This window comes from Nannobrachium achirus, assembly GCF_963921795.1.
Source record: "Nannobrachium achirus genome assembly, chromosome: 11".
NCBI classification, from domain to species: domain Eukaryota; kingdom Metazoa; phylum Chordata; class Actinopteri; order Myctophiformes; family Myctophidae; genus Nannobrachium; species Nannobrachium achirus.
Window position 1 is genome coordinate 43,532,992 of NC_137820.1, and position 13,139 is coordinate 43,546,130.

General features: G+C 43.2%; 1 protein-coding gene across 8 annotated transcripts in view; it reads right to left on the reverse strand.

Moving 5' to 3' along the window:
• mical3a (microtubule associated monooxygenase, calponin and LIM domain containing 3a) overlaps positions 1-13,139 on the reverse strand; it is a 122,720-nt gene that overhangs the window by 27,142 nt on the left and 82,439 nt on the right. For 7 of the 8 annotated variants that reach the window (XM_080737684.1, XM_080737687.1, XM_080737686.1 and 4 more), the window contains exons 18-23: positions 13,004-13,101; positions 11,615-11,696; positions 7,309-7,510; positions 5,905-6,230; positions 2,774-2,944; positions 9-83 (exon numbers count right to left, since the gene is read on the reverse strand). In XM_080737684.1, the coding sequence (XP_080593810.1) occupies positions 9-83; positions 2,774-2,944; positions 5,905-6,230; positions 7,309-7,510; positions 11,615-11,696; positions 13,004-13,101 (954 nt within the window). The remainder of the gene's footprint in view (positions 1-8; positions 84-2,773; positions 2,945-5,904; positions 6,231-7,308; positions 7,511-11,614; positions 11,697-13,003; positions 13,102-13,139) is intronic. The other variant, XM_080737688.1, reaches the window with a different exon arrangement.

The window sequence follows — 13,139 nt, forward strand, 5'->3', positions numbered from 1 at the left end:
TCGCCTACCCTGATCCATCTCTGTACCAGGCTCCACATCCGGACCATCTGCCTCAGCCTCCAGGTGGTTCTCCTCAAAGGGTTCTGTTGTCACACAGGAACAATCAAGTCAATCATCCAGTGCGTTATGATCCCTGAGCAGTAGCTCAATACAAAACCACAGCTAAATAAAAGCTTTCTTAGCCAATTAACAACAATGGCCTTATCTGAACACATGTGCGGTTTCTGACTTCAAGGTAAGCAATGAGGAGAGAGGGATAAACTAAACAAAAACTAAATCTCTTGAGAAATGCATCATCACTTTGAAATGTGAAGCATATTATACTCAATGATGAAAGGACACGAGAAGTTGTTTAAAAACATTTTCCACCATCTACCAATTCATCTAATTTCCCTGAAGAAAGCTCAAAGGAAAAACCTCTAGCAAAGAATATCTGGCAGGAATTAATTAGGCATAATAATGCTGGTCGTAAACATGTATTTTCTGTCGAAAGATATGAACAATGGAATGAGTATAAAACAGCATTAGTGGTGGTTAGATGCATGCACTTAGCATTTACTGCAGCAGCAAACGGGTGACATTTGCATCAGGAGACCAGACCGCACAGTCAAGAAGTTAAAGACATTTACTAAACAAGCATTTATCCGTACGCTCTGTGAGAAACAGACTAGTAAAAAACCTTTCAAAACGTGAAAAGGGTATCCATGCAATCACTGTCATTAATTAAATTTAACTACAAAACATAATTTATTACGCAGCTGTCCTTGTACATGATGTACACAAGTAACCATTGCAGCACATTCTTAATGTTTCTGATCAACAGAAAACATTTTCAAGGTTTTAACCCACACACCCTGCTGCAATGCTTGAAGAGGGTTGAAACATAGGGATTTGATTAGATTTTACTTATTATTTCCTGTCCTTAATGTCGAGCTTTTAAACCACTTTCAGACTGGCATCAAGCGCACAACGCGTCACGTTGTAGATTGGCTATTTTTCACTAATCGTCATATGACAAAGTATATTTGGCCTAAAGGGATAGTTCGCCCCCAAAATGAAAATGTTCTTCTTTTTCTTTGGTATCGATTACTCACCCATGGAGACTTGAATTCAAAGACTTATTTTTTTGTCGCATTCTTAAGGCAATAATTTGAGGAGACTCTTTGTGTCTCCATAGGGATCAAAGGAGACTCTCTGTGTCTCCATAGGGAACCACTGCTGGTTATCAAATTATTGGCATAGGAATGTGACTCTATGGGTGAATAATCAATAGAAAATAAGTTATTTTTTGGGTGAAGCTTAACCATGAAAAACCCACAGCTACAGACAAGTCAAATATGAGACACTAAAAAGCTCACTCAAAACTGCTCAGTGCACTGTAATAAAAACTTAAATGTAATTTTTAGTATTTTCACAAACTTAAGGGTTGAGTTATTGTAATAAATCACTCTGATTTAGTGAGATAACCAGGGGGAAATCCTGCTAATACTAACACTCAGCAAGGCACAGTAAGGGGAAAGGTTTGAGTTAGGGCTGGGCAATTAACCAAAAATATATCGAAAATATATTTACTGTAGAAATACTTAATCTTGCAGGTGTAGAAACACAACAAGCTCAAAGCGCATCATTTCGCATCATTTTGAGCTTGTGGATCTGCTATTTTAAATACTTTTGTGTGACGCTGTAGTATGATCAACTATAGGGCATTCATTTAGGGAAACAAAATATGGAAATATGGAGACTATATATTTCCCACCCTTGTATAACGAATCAACATGAACACAATCTAAATATGTTTTTTTAGTATTATAGTTTGTTCTTCAATGTGTGGCGTGCAAAAATAATCGTTATATATAGGCAATAGGTAATATAGGCAAAAGTTTGAAATTAGCGTGATATTGATTTGAAGTCATATCACCCAGCTGTGGTTTAGGTCAGGAAAAGGTGAAATGCAGATGTAGATCTGTGCTGGCGCGGCGGTGTTACAGCGTGCATGCTTGTGAGTCTTCTCGTCTCGCGTGTTTTTTGTCTTTTTTTTGTCTGCATGCTCCAGGAAAAAAAGGCCAGCGGATAGACAAAAAGAGATCGGCTCTGAGATGGTGATCTCACGGTGGCATTTTAAAAGTCTGTGCTACCTCCAGAGGACATGGACTCCAACCAGACCCTCACGGCCTCGTGTCGGGCGGTGGCTACGTTCGAAACCAGGGAAGATACGACGGGTACAATTGTGGGAGAGAATCGGGCGAGGGGATGAAAAAAGTCAAGACAAAGGAATTAATTAAGACACAAACGTAGCATAACACAGAAGAGGAACAAAGCTGAACAACACACACACACAAAAAACAAAACAATTAACAAAGAGTTAACGATGCACTGGGAGAGTGACTGGAGGGGTTTCCTGTTCACCACCCCAGGGAGCCAGCAGCAACACTGAACCGACAACTTAAAAAGGCAAAAAAGAAGATAAAATTAGACATTCCGGGTGAGAAAGAAGCCACATAACAAAAAAGGAAGCCACATAACAAAATGTTCACACACAAAAAATAATTACAGATGATTATGACATAAAACAGATGATTATGACATAAAACAAACAGGTGGGTTAGTGGAGAGGGGGGGCAGGCTGGTCCTTCTGTGTTCAAAACAAACATGGCAAACAGCAGCAGCAGCCACATTGGTAAAAAAGAAGGACCTCTCCTCTGGGTCTTTAACCCATTCGGGGACCCGGCCAGCGACACCCTCCCCAGGGCCGGGGCTCTTCTCTCTGGGTTACCTGTGGAGGAGGGTTGGGTGAGCTGCTGGGAGATGGAGGCCGCCTGGCCCTCCTTGGCGGCGGCGGCGGCCATCATCCTGTCACACTCCGGAGTGATGGCCGTGATCACCACCGACGGGAGGGTCTGGGGGTCCACGGGCTGCAGGACTTGTTGGATCCGAAGGCTCCCGACTATAATGCCCGGGGGAGCGGGGGTGGGGGGCAGGGTGGTGGTTATGATTGGATTGGACAATTGGTGGCAGGGTGTGGGTGTCGATAATAATGTTATGTTGGGGCAAGGGTGTACGACCGAGATGAGGACAGAGGCAGAGAGAGAGACAGAGAGATGAAGAGGTGGCATGGGGATGGGGACAGGGTGAGAGTAGAAGACAGAAGGCAGAGAGACAATTAGAACATTATGACAGAGATGATGACATCATCAGAGGAGAGCTGCTGGAGGCTGCATGCACTACAACTGCAACAGAAAAGTCAAATCATTAAAACCAAAAACAAAACAAAAAAACACAAAAGCCACAGAATTCACCGTCGGCCTGTAAACTCTGTACCTCAAAATGAAGCTACGCAGAGAAACGTCTGCTAATAACACACTGCATTCAGCAGATTAGTAGTTAAGAGCAAAGTATTGGACAACACCTAGTGTTAAAATCAACAGGGTATTAAAACATAATTAAGATAATATAACTTTTGAAAGGCAAAACACACACACACAAAACACACACAAAACACAAGATTCTTTCCACCCAAATGAAATATAAAAGCCCTTAAATAAATAGAAATTGCCCAAAAACAAACAAAACACTCTTGGGGGCCTACAGGACAAGAAAACCAGGCATTATTAATAATGAGACGTTTTCCATCATCATCAGGTTACTGCAAACGCATCCACAGGCAGAGCTGCTACCTTTAAATGTACCCACGGCCTCTTCGTCATGTGTGAGGTGCTTCTCCAGCCAAAGGCCTGACTGGAGCTCCCTCTCCCAAGGGCAGTACTCCCCCTCTGCCAGAGGGGGGAGACAAAGCCCCAATAATAACCAGCACCCACACAGACAGACAGACACAGACAACACGCAAGACATGGAAGGGGGGCAGAGGAAGAGAGAGGTTTTGGTGAGGCGGAGGAGAAGGGGAGAAGATGACCAGTACAGTACAATGTGTGAAAAACAACAGCACCACAGATGATTAATTAAAAAAATGTGGGGATGTGGATCAGTTCTAGCTGATACATCCAATGATGTCATGGGGGGGAATGTAAACACATCACCACTGATCTAGAATGAACACTGGATGGATAACATAATGACTGAAATCAGTCTTGGCGACTCAGAACTTCAATCCATTCATACTGCATAGTACAGTATGTTACCCATAACAAGCAACAGATAAAATATGCCACCTACTGGAAACCCAGGACTACAGACGGCCATAGTGATATTATGCCCTAAAGTTTGGTGCGTTTAATTTCAGTCTATTTAGGGCTTTCAGACTGCGTGTTTACCTGATGAAGGTTAAGATACGGTTGAGAGATCATATTCACCACTTAAGCCCTAAATACATCCATAGTAAGACAATGTAGCATGTAGCTCTTCTATTTTATTCTTCATCTTTGAACAATGTTTGCCTATAATTACATGTCCAAGAAAAAGGGATTCCAGGTTTAAAGTAGTTAAGAGAAGGAATTCATAAAACACTACACACATAACAGCGGTGTTAGGAGGTGTGGAAGTTATATTCATCATATTTTATTGCTATGACGGTGTTTAGGATGCTTATTGTGAACATCCAGAAATGTAAAATGTTGATGACAGGGCTAGAGGGAACAGATTTAAAGTGTACAGGGCTTGTTTTGTAATTTGTAATTTTGCAATTATTAAAGATGAGAGGAATACCAATAAGCCTTCATTATGTCATCATCAATCCAGAGGTTATTATTGATCAGTGAAACACACAAATGAGGAGATGACACAGAGATGTATTGGTACTAGTCTCTGTGCATAACTGCAGTCTGCAGGTTTCCGGAAAGAGTCATACATAGCTTTGTTTGATGCTTGGCAGTAGATTTGAAAAGGAATCACATAGCAGCTTCCTACCATAGACTGTAAAAAAATATGGACGAAGCGAAGCCATTGCTTTCTATGATGCGAAAATGACGTTTTTTTTTGTCCCTTGTATGGGTGTCGCCATCATTGTTTGAAAGGTACCCCAGGAATCATAAGGAATGCTATTGGCTGGCAACGGTCACGTGGAACCGCAGGGATACATGGGGGAATGTGGTTGGAGCCTCCCGAAATACACCACACGAAGAACACAGCCGGCTGGTATCAGCTTAGTTGGCCATTCCCCCCGCAAATTTATTATCAAGTTTAACATAAATAGGTCCATATTTGCTCAAAACGCATATCATGGTGATTGAAAGGGAGTTTTTCACTAGCAACAGGAACCATAAAGTATTTATGACAACGTTTATTAAGGTTAGAAAATCAAAGGGGAAAACGAATGGGGTCCAATGTAGACAAATTCTTTTCGGTACCTCGCGGGGGGAAAACAGCGCAACTAGCGGCCAAACATAGGAAGTTTTGTGCTTCAAATTTACTGCTGAATCAATCAAACAACGCTTATGAGACACTGAACTGGAACAGGTATGCCACCTGCCCAAGGGAACAGTTATTAAGCACGTCTATTGGTGGTCTAGGACAGTGGTTCTATGGGGGGTTCAGCGACCCCCCAAAATAATGAAATTAGAATATGGGACCCCCACAAAAATCATATGTGAATATCCTGACAAGCACTTGGAATTGTAGGAGTTGAGGCATTGTATTTGGTAAATATGAATATGGTAAATCAGCTATTTTAACAAATTTGTGCCTCTTTCTTATATTATTTGAAAATGTGGCCAATGCTTGACCAGTACAGTTGATTACTTTTGATGCGTAATGGTCTTTTTTCATTGCATTGCTTTTTAGTATTAAAAAGGTCTTAAAAAGTCACTTTACTGTCAATCTGGAACCCCCCCCCCAATGTGGGGACTCTATTGGGGGCTCTAAAACAACAATCCAAGTTCCCACACGCGAGACAACGAACGCCAATACCGTGTCATTTATGCACTATTGACGGAAAAAATAAAATAAATGTACCATCGCTTGACTCCTCCTCCTCCTCGTCTTCTTCCTCCTCCTCCTCCTCGTCCTCCTCCACCTCGTCTTCATCCACCTCCCCATCTCTGCTGAGCGTCTCGGCGCGAGCCTCCTCGCCTTCTCCCTGGGTGGGCCGGTGCTCCTCGCCGTCCCCCTCCAGCTTGGCCTCCTTCCAGGGGAGGTGGGCCAGCTCTGACGGGCTCAGGGGAAGCTCCCCCTCCTCCTCCCCATCATCATCCTCTTCCTCCTGGTCCTGCTCGTCATCCTCGGGCTCACCCAGCTCGTATCCCTGCTCCTCGTCCTCCTCCTCCATGTCGGAATCCGAGCTACAGTGGAGGAAACATTAACCCATTTAGGTCTGAACACATTATGACGCAATATTTTATGCTTTAAATATTGAAAAATAGCAGATATACAAGCTCACAGCGCGGCACCGAGTGCCGCGCTGTGAGCTTGTAGATCTGCTATTTTTGAAAAATTGTGAAAATCAGAATTTTGACCCGATTCTATAAGTGTCTTTTGAATCCTTCTAAGATTTTTGGAAAAAAACCTATGTTTCTATGTCAGCAATCTGGCCAGCCATCGTCAAAGAAAAGGTCCTTTTCACTTGAACTGGAGCTCAGTTAGTCTGTTCTTGAGAGACTACTATGTCAGTGGTGCTCAAACCTTTTCATGTGAAGGACCCCCAAAATTATATTTATTTGGCCACGGACCCCCATTTCAAAATATTTAGTTCCAGGGACCCCCCAGAAGCAAAATTTGAGTTACAAACGTTCGCTTTGAAAATACATATATTCAAAGATTTGCACACATTTTCACGACTTTTTCAAAAATAGCAGATCTACAAGCTCGCAGCGCGGCACTCGGTGCCGCGCTGTGAGCTTGTATATCTGCTATTTTTCACTGGTTAAAGCATTCAATAATTTCTAGGCCTAAATGGGTTAAAAGGATATATACCGATATTGTATGAAAACAAATAATAAAAAGGCAATGATGTGGAATAAAAGTGCTTTTCATCCCCCTCAAAATGGGGATCATTATTTTAGAAGTTATGTCATTATGTCAAAACTCCAGAATTATTGGTTTGTTTAAAGTATGGCGACAGCCATTATTCATCCGTTTTCACTTTTTGCTCTAAATACAATATATATGACTGTGGCTGGCAAAGGCAGAGCTGGCCAACGCGAGGCGTTGAGAGCTTGTAGATCAGCTATTTTTGGCAAATAGGTTGGAGTGAAAGGTCAAATTTACTAAGTATCGACGATTTATGTGGTTAATGCCTGTCAGCTAAGGGGTCCTTGGCCTGAAAACGTTGAAGACCCCTGTTTTAAGGAGAAAAAAATATATATCAGGGCAACCCGTCCATCACAGCGGTTATACGCCGCTTCTATGCGTTGGTCTCACCTGGAGCCCAGCAGGTCGGGGTCGGTGGCGTGCTTGTCCAGCACGCTGCTAAGGTTGTGCTCCGCCAGCGTCTCCTCGGGCACCTCCTCCAGCTCCTCCTCCTTCTGCAGGGACAGACGGTAGTTCTCCAGCTCGATGCGCTCGGGCGTGCCGCGCAGCCGCTTGGGCAGGCTGGGCTCCTGCAGCCCGTTGACCTCAGGGACTTTGGGTAGACGCGACAACAGCGAGGTCGCGCGTGGAGAAAGAACGGCGCCACAGGATGGAGTTTGGTGGAAGTGAGGGGTTGGGCGTTGGGGCCCGAAGGAGGTGTGCAGGGAAGAGAATATATAGTAGTGACAACGTTAGACGAGAGAAGTGGATACACAGAGAACACAACTGGAATTCAGGGTTCCACTGTGCACGAGCCATGCACAGAATAGATGTCTATCTATACTTTGGAAATGTTATGCTTTAATTCGGATAGATCCAAGGTCAGAGAGAGAGAAGAGACATGCGAGGAAACTGACCCAAAATACCTGTCATGCTGAAGTGAACATAAGCAGCATCAAATCAGTCACACCGCATGATCGTTGCCGTCTATCAGTGAGGGTAGGAGCACATGAGCAGCGCCTCAACTCTTTCAACTGATATCATGATTCCCAAAGTACTTTGCTTTCCAAAGAACAAAATTGACAAAAGCACACCAATCATGATCTAATAAGTAATTTATTATTGCATTAGAGCATAATTCAACAGCAAATAAAAAAATCTTTCAAGTAGGATAGACATTTAAGTCTAGAATCATGACATGTTTATTAACATTGACAAGGTTGGTGCCTTGCCTTTTTCCCCAGTCCTAAGAAGCAAACTTTAAAACTGAAATTTGTGTCCCCCTAAAGGGATTTTCTTATACTTTAGAGAGTGGAATGGGTCAGACAATGTACTGATTCTGCCCATGTTATCACGTTGCTTCTCTGCAATGCGCAGAGCTGGACTTCCACCTCCATGTTAAGACTAAAATGACAAGAGAGCTGGAAGCGATGACCACCCATGCAAAACCCCCACCAAAGCAACGCATGATTATCAGCCGGTGAATGTGTGAGATTTGATGCTGTGGCTTATGTCATCTTATGTAGATGAGAATGTGTTGCGACCAACTGCTGCAGCAGACCACAGTAGAGGGTAGCACAGGTCCGCCCCCAACCCAAAACCTGAGACTAGGCCTGTCATAATTATTACATAATCGCGATTATCTGGGATAATCGCAATTCTATTTTTGCCTAATCGTCACAATCGTTTCTATGTCGAACATTTTTCACACATCTTTAAATATATATATAAAAAAGCAGAAATAGCAGATCTACAAGCTTGTGGATCAGCTATTTCTGCCATTTTTACATATAATGACATTTTGACATACCATTTCTTTGTATATGATATTTAAGTTATTTGTCATATCAGCCCTGCAATATTTTTTATTACAAAGCCTAGAAGGCAAACAGAAGTAAAAATTGTATTATTATTATTTCCAATTATTTTTGGAGTGACAATTAATCATCAACTTGAATTTGTAATCGTGACAAGAGACCTGATCCGAGACCCAAGCCAAGTCAGGGTGGGTCCAAAATAGTGACTTGCCCCTCCAGGCCAAAGTGCAGTAACTATGTTTTTGAACACACAATTTATTTATGTATCCCAATGGTCAAATTAGCCTTTGCGATTTAGGGCGATAAACAATTACCTCAAGAACAGATATACAGTTAGTGTAATATCACTTACAGTATATGCCAATATCTAATTTGGCTGACCAGTTGAAACACTTTTAAAACCATTTTAGTGGGGGGTTTTCCTCGTAGTTACTGCAATCTGGCTTTGTTGGGCACAGAGCTATTACAGTATAATTGCCGCAGGTCTTGCCGCGGGTAAGTGCAAATGGATGGACCCGTACGGACCTGTGAGGAAACCATCAGCTTTTCCGCCCTCCTCATAATGAACTATTTAACCTTTGAGACATATTATGCGTTGCAATTACATTCTAAAATCCATATTGTCCGTTCTCACAAATTGAATAAAGCACGTTTGACAGTGCGCACCGCCTGCTAAACACCATGGAGGGTTTCTTCAGGTCGGACCAGGTCTAATAAAATTCAAATCATCCTCAGGTTCGTTTTGGACCGGATCCAATATGTTGAGACCGTGCTTAATGTGCTACCCTCTACAGTCTACACAACAGCACTGTAAGCGATGCGAGATGACTGCAAATGTGACAAAGCTATATAGTCTAGTCTAGCCTGCTTTTAATCTATACTGGTGTCAACGGGATTCTTGACACACTCACTTTAAACACTACAAATTTGTACAATTAGATTCCTAGCAATGATACATCAATCAGGCTCTCACTAAATCAATGCCGTTAAAAAAACTCTTATCCTTACAACTGTTTGCTGATATACTGCAGCAGCTGCACAATACATTACTGACACTCACCTTAGTCTACCTGTCTATTCAATGAACCCAAAATGAATAGGCTTATTATATTACTACCATTATTACAGATATTTTAGTTTAATATGCAACAACGTTGGCAGTGGTTAGCATTGAGCAAACACAGGTTAGCAGCGGTGTGAGGGTGGGAGGTTGAGGGATGCAAGCAGAGGAGGAGGAGTCAGCGTCACAAGGGGACCAATCACGGGGTGTTAATTCAAGCACTAACGCTAGCGCTCAGCTTTAAGCTGCTCTAATAGGAGGGATGAAAGGTAAAGCTTACAGAGGCATCAATCACAAGCACCACCACGTCATCATTACAGTTTTAGCAAACAGCTACACAGAGGGGTTACAATCAGAATCAGGCTTGTTTCTTATGTTAAATTACAGGCAGTAGAAAAAGAAAGGGAGAAAAAAAAGAGCCAATTTGGTTGCTTTGCGTGCACAAATGACCTCAGTTTACATTAGTACGTGTTTTTATTTGTTTTGTATATTTTTGGAAAACGTTTGGCATTTTGCATCAGGAAAGCTGGTGCAGTGCCGACATTCAATTCAGTTTAACCCATTTAGAACGGGTACACATTTTGTGTATCATTATTTTATGCTTTAACTATTGAAAAATAGCAGATATACAAGCTCACAGCGCGGCACCGAGTGCCGCGCTGCGAGCTCGTAGATCTGCTATTTTTGAAAAGTCGTGAACATTAGAATTTTGACCCGATTCTATAAGTGTCTTTTGAATCCTTCTAATTCTAGGCCTAAATGGGTTAAAGGGGCATGAAATCCATTATGCTGATTTTATAGTTTGTTGCGATGCAATGCTTAATATGGTGTCATGGCCCTTTACGTACAGTAGCTGTAAGGAAGACCTAACTATTATTGCAGAAGCAGAGTAGCCAAACTCCACATTTGCAGCATTCAAGTTCTACAACTGTGCTGCCAGAAAGCTGCAGAACTGCTCAACGCCAATCATGTGAACCTTGTGTTCCCCTCCAATCAGAATGCTGCATCTTCGATAGATACTGTTAACACATAGGATTACAAAGAATCACAAGATTCGATATAAACACAGAGAGCTGCTGTGTACCCATAAAGGGTTGTTTCCACAGACATCATTTAATGAGTGGAGGAGCACTTTTTGCTGTCAGGCAGAAACCTCTTATCTAACTTTTTGTGTTTTATTCTGTAAATGAAAGCCTCACGCAAGCTCGTTTTGAGCTTGTAGATCTTCTACTTTTGAATTTGAATCTTGAAAAGTGACAGTTTGGGACATACTGTAGGAGGTTTCCACCCGACAGCGACAATATCACGTCCAGTGCGCTCGTATGCAGCACTTAATTGATGCCCGCAATGTTCAAACGTATTAACCATTGCTGTGCTCAAACGCCGTGTCATCAGACGCGTCTCAAGCGTGACATTGATGAGGGCGCTCCTCCTCTACAAAAGTTGAACTATTTTCTGCTTGAAGCGCAACGAGCGCAACGGCCGCCAATAAGCGCGCCTTTACCACAGAAATGCATTACATGGCAGACAGGCGCTGTCAGCTAAAAACAAACACCTTTTTTGGACACGGTTCCTATAAGGAAGGCAGAGAGAGAGAGAGAGAGAGAGAGAGAGAGAGAGAGAGAGACGTCATGCTAGAAGAGGTTGAGCAGGACATTGATAGTGACGCAGCAGAAGAGATAGATGCAGTAGGTACACACAAAGGGAGCATTTAGGGGATAGTCTGCCATCTGGTGGCAGGTCCAGGAGAGTGTACGGCGGAGGGGACGCAGCGTGGGGAGTCCTAGGCGGCGGCGAGGTATAGCCGCCGCCGCCGCAGCAAGAGAGGAAAGCAGGGTACCTGAGGGCCGGCGCTCGGCGGAGGGGGCTGCGGCCGCGGGGGCGTCCACTGTCACTGACGCCGGCTGGGCTGCCTGGTTCACCTGCAGAACACATGACCAACATTAACTTCTGTTAACACCCTATAGTTATAGGACTCTCATTTACTGCCATATCCCGAGTTTCCCTGAGTTATTCCCGTTGTTCCAGGCTGCCACGCCCGAGTTTCCCGAGCTATTAGATTAATTCGATTTTAAAGGGACGATAACATAAATTTAAATTTTCCTATTTTTATGTCTTGTTTTGGTGTCCCACCAGCACGTTCTATCCACACAAAGTCCTATTTCTGACTGACCATTGTGTCTTTCTCAGTTAATGGGCGGATCTATGTAAGCAGGTCTCAGAACGGGCTGTCTGATTTTAGGTCCCTTTTGTGAGATCACAAGGCCTGACAGGCCTGAGTAGGAGGCGAAGGAGGGTTGGGCAAAAACTGGCTCAATAGCACAGTCCTCCAACTCAGGACAATGTGGTATGCAGCTGAAAATGCTCTGAAAGACAGGCAGAATGACTGGGGCTCTGTATTCAGGAGTGGTAATTTAGCCTCAAACCTTCTGAGAAACGTTTTTGGGACATAATGAATATTATATTAATTATTTTTACCTTTAATTCAAAACAAACCAAAATCGGATCACCGATAAGCCTGTCCTAAGTGCTCCAAAGACAGTTCTTCCGCTTTGGGACTGGAAGCGAAAACGGACATGCTTTTTTGGGGGGCGGGACAAAACGTTCCTATGTGTCAATCTTTCCTGCATTCGCTTCCTTGTTAGAATACGCTGCAGCTGCTGCAGCAATGGTGGCATAGATTTTTTTGTGCTCTGCTTACGAGCGGACCAAGGCGTACGCGCGGATTGCGCATGATGGACACGCACGTGCCAACGTTAAAAGTGTGCAAAATCGTGGTGGTCAACCCCGAAAGTCGCAGTTCTTTTAATAGCAGTAAATGAGTTAAGCATCCGACTTTGACCAACATGTTAACCACTTAAATCCTATATAGTTCATTGACCAGTGTCCCCCGGGGGTATATCCATGGCCCCCTCCTTTTCCCCCTCTACTCCAAATCTCTTCACCGACAATATTTAATAGCTCACAATGCGTCGTGTTGAAACGCGCTGTAGTTTGGCTACAGTCACTGAATGTTCACCTGTCATGAATAGGGACGCCAGGGCTAAAGTGGTTACAGTGCCAGACTGAAGTCTGTACGAAGTGTGTGCATTACATTACATCATTATATGATTATTATATGTCTTATTTATACTCGGTTGCAAGTACTGGATGTCATGCACCAAAATTAGCATATCGTAGATATACAGTACTATTTTCAGAATGAATAAGGCTAATTCAGGGTTGATACCTTAGTGCTGCTGAGAGGAGTAGGGGCTGGAGCCGGCCTCTTCCTCTGTGCCTGGTTGGACAGACGATAACAGTAGTGGGGTTTACAGTAAAACTTCCCTGCGGAGAAATAGAAAAAAAGAGAAGGAGACAAGTCA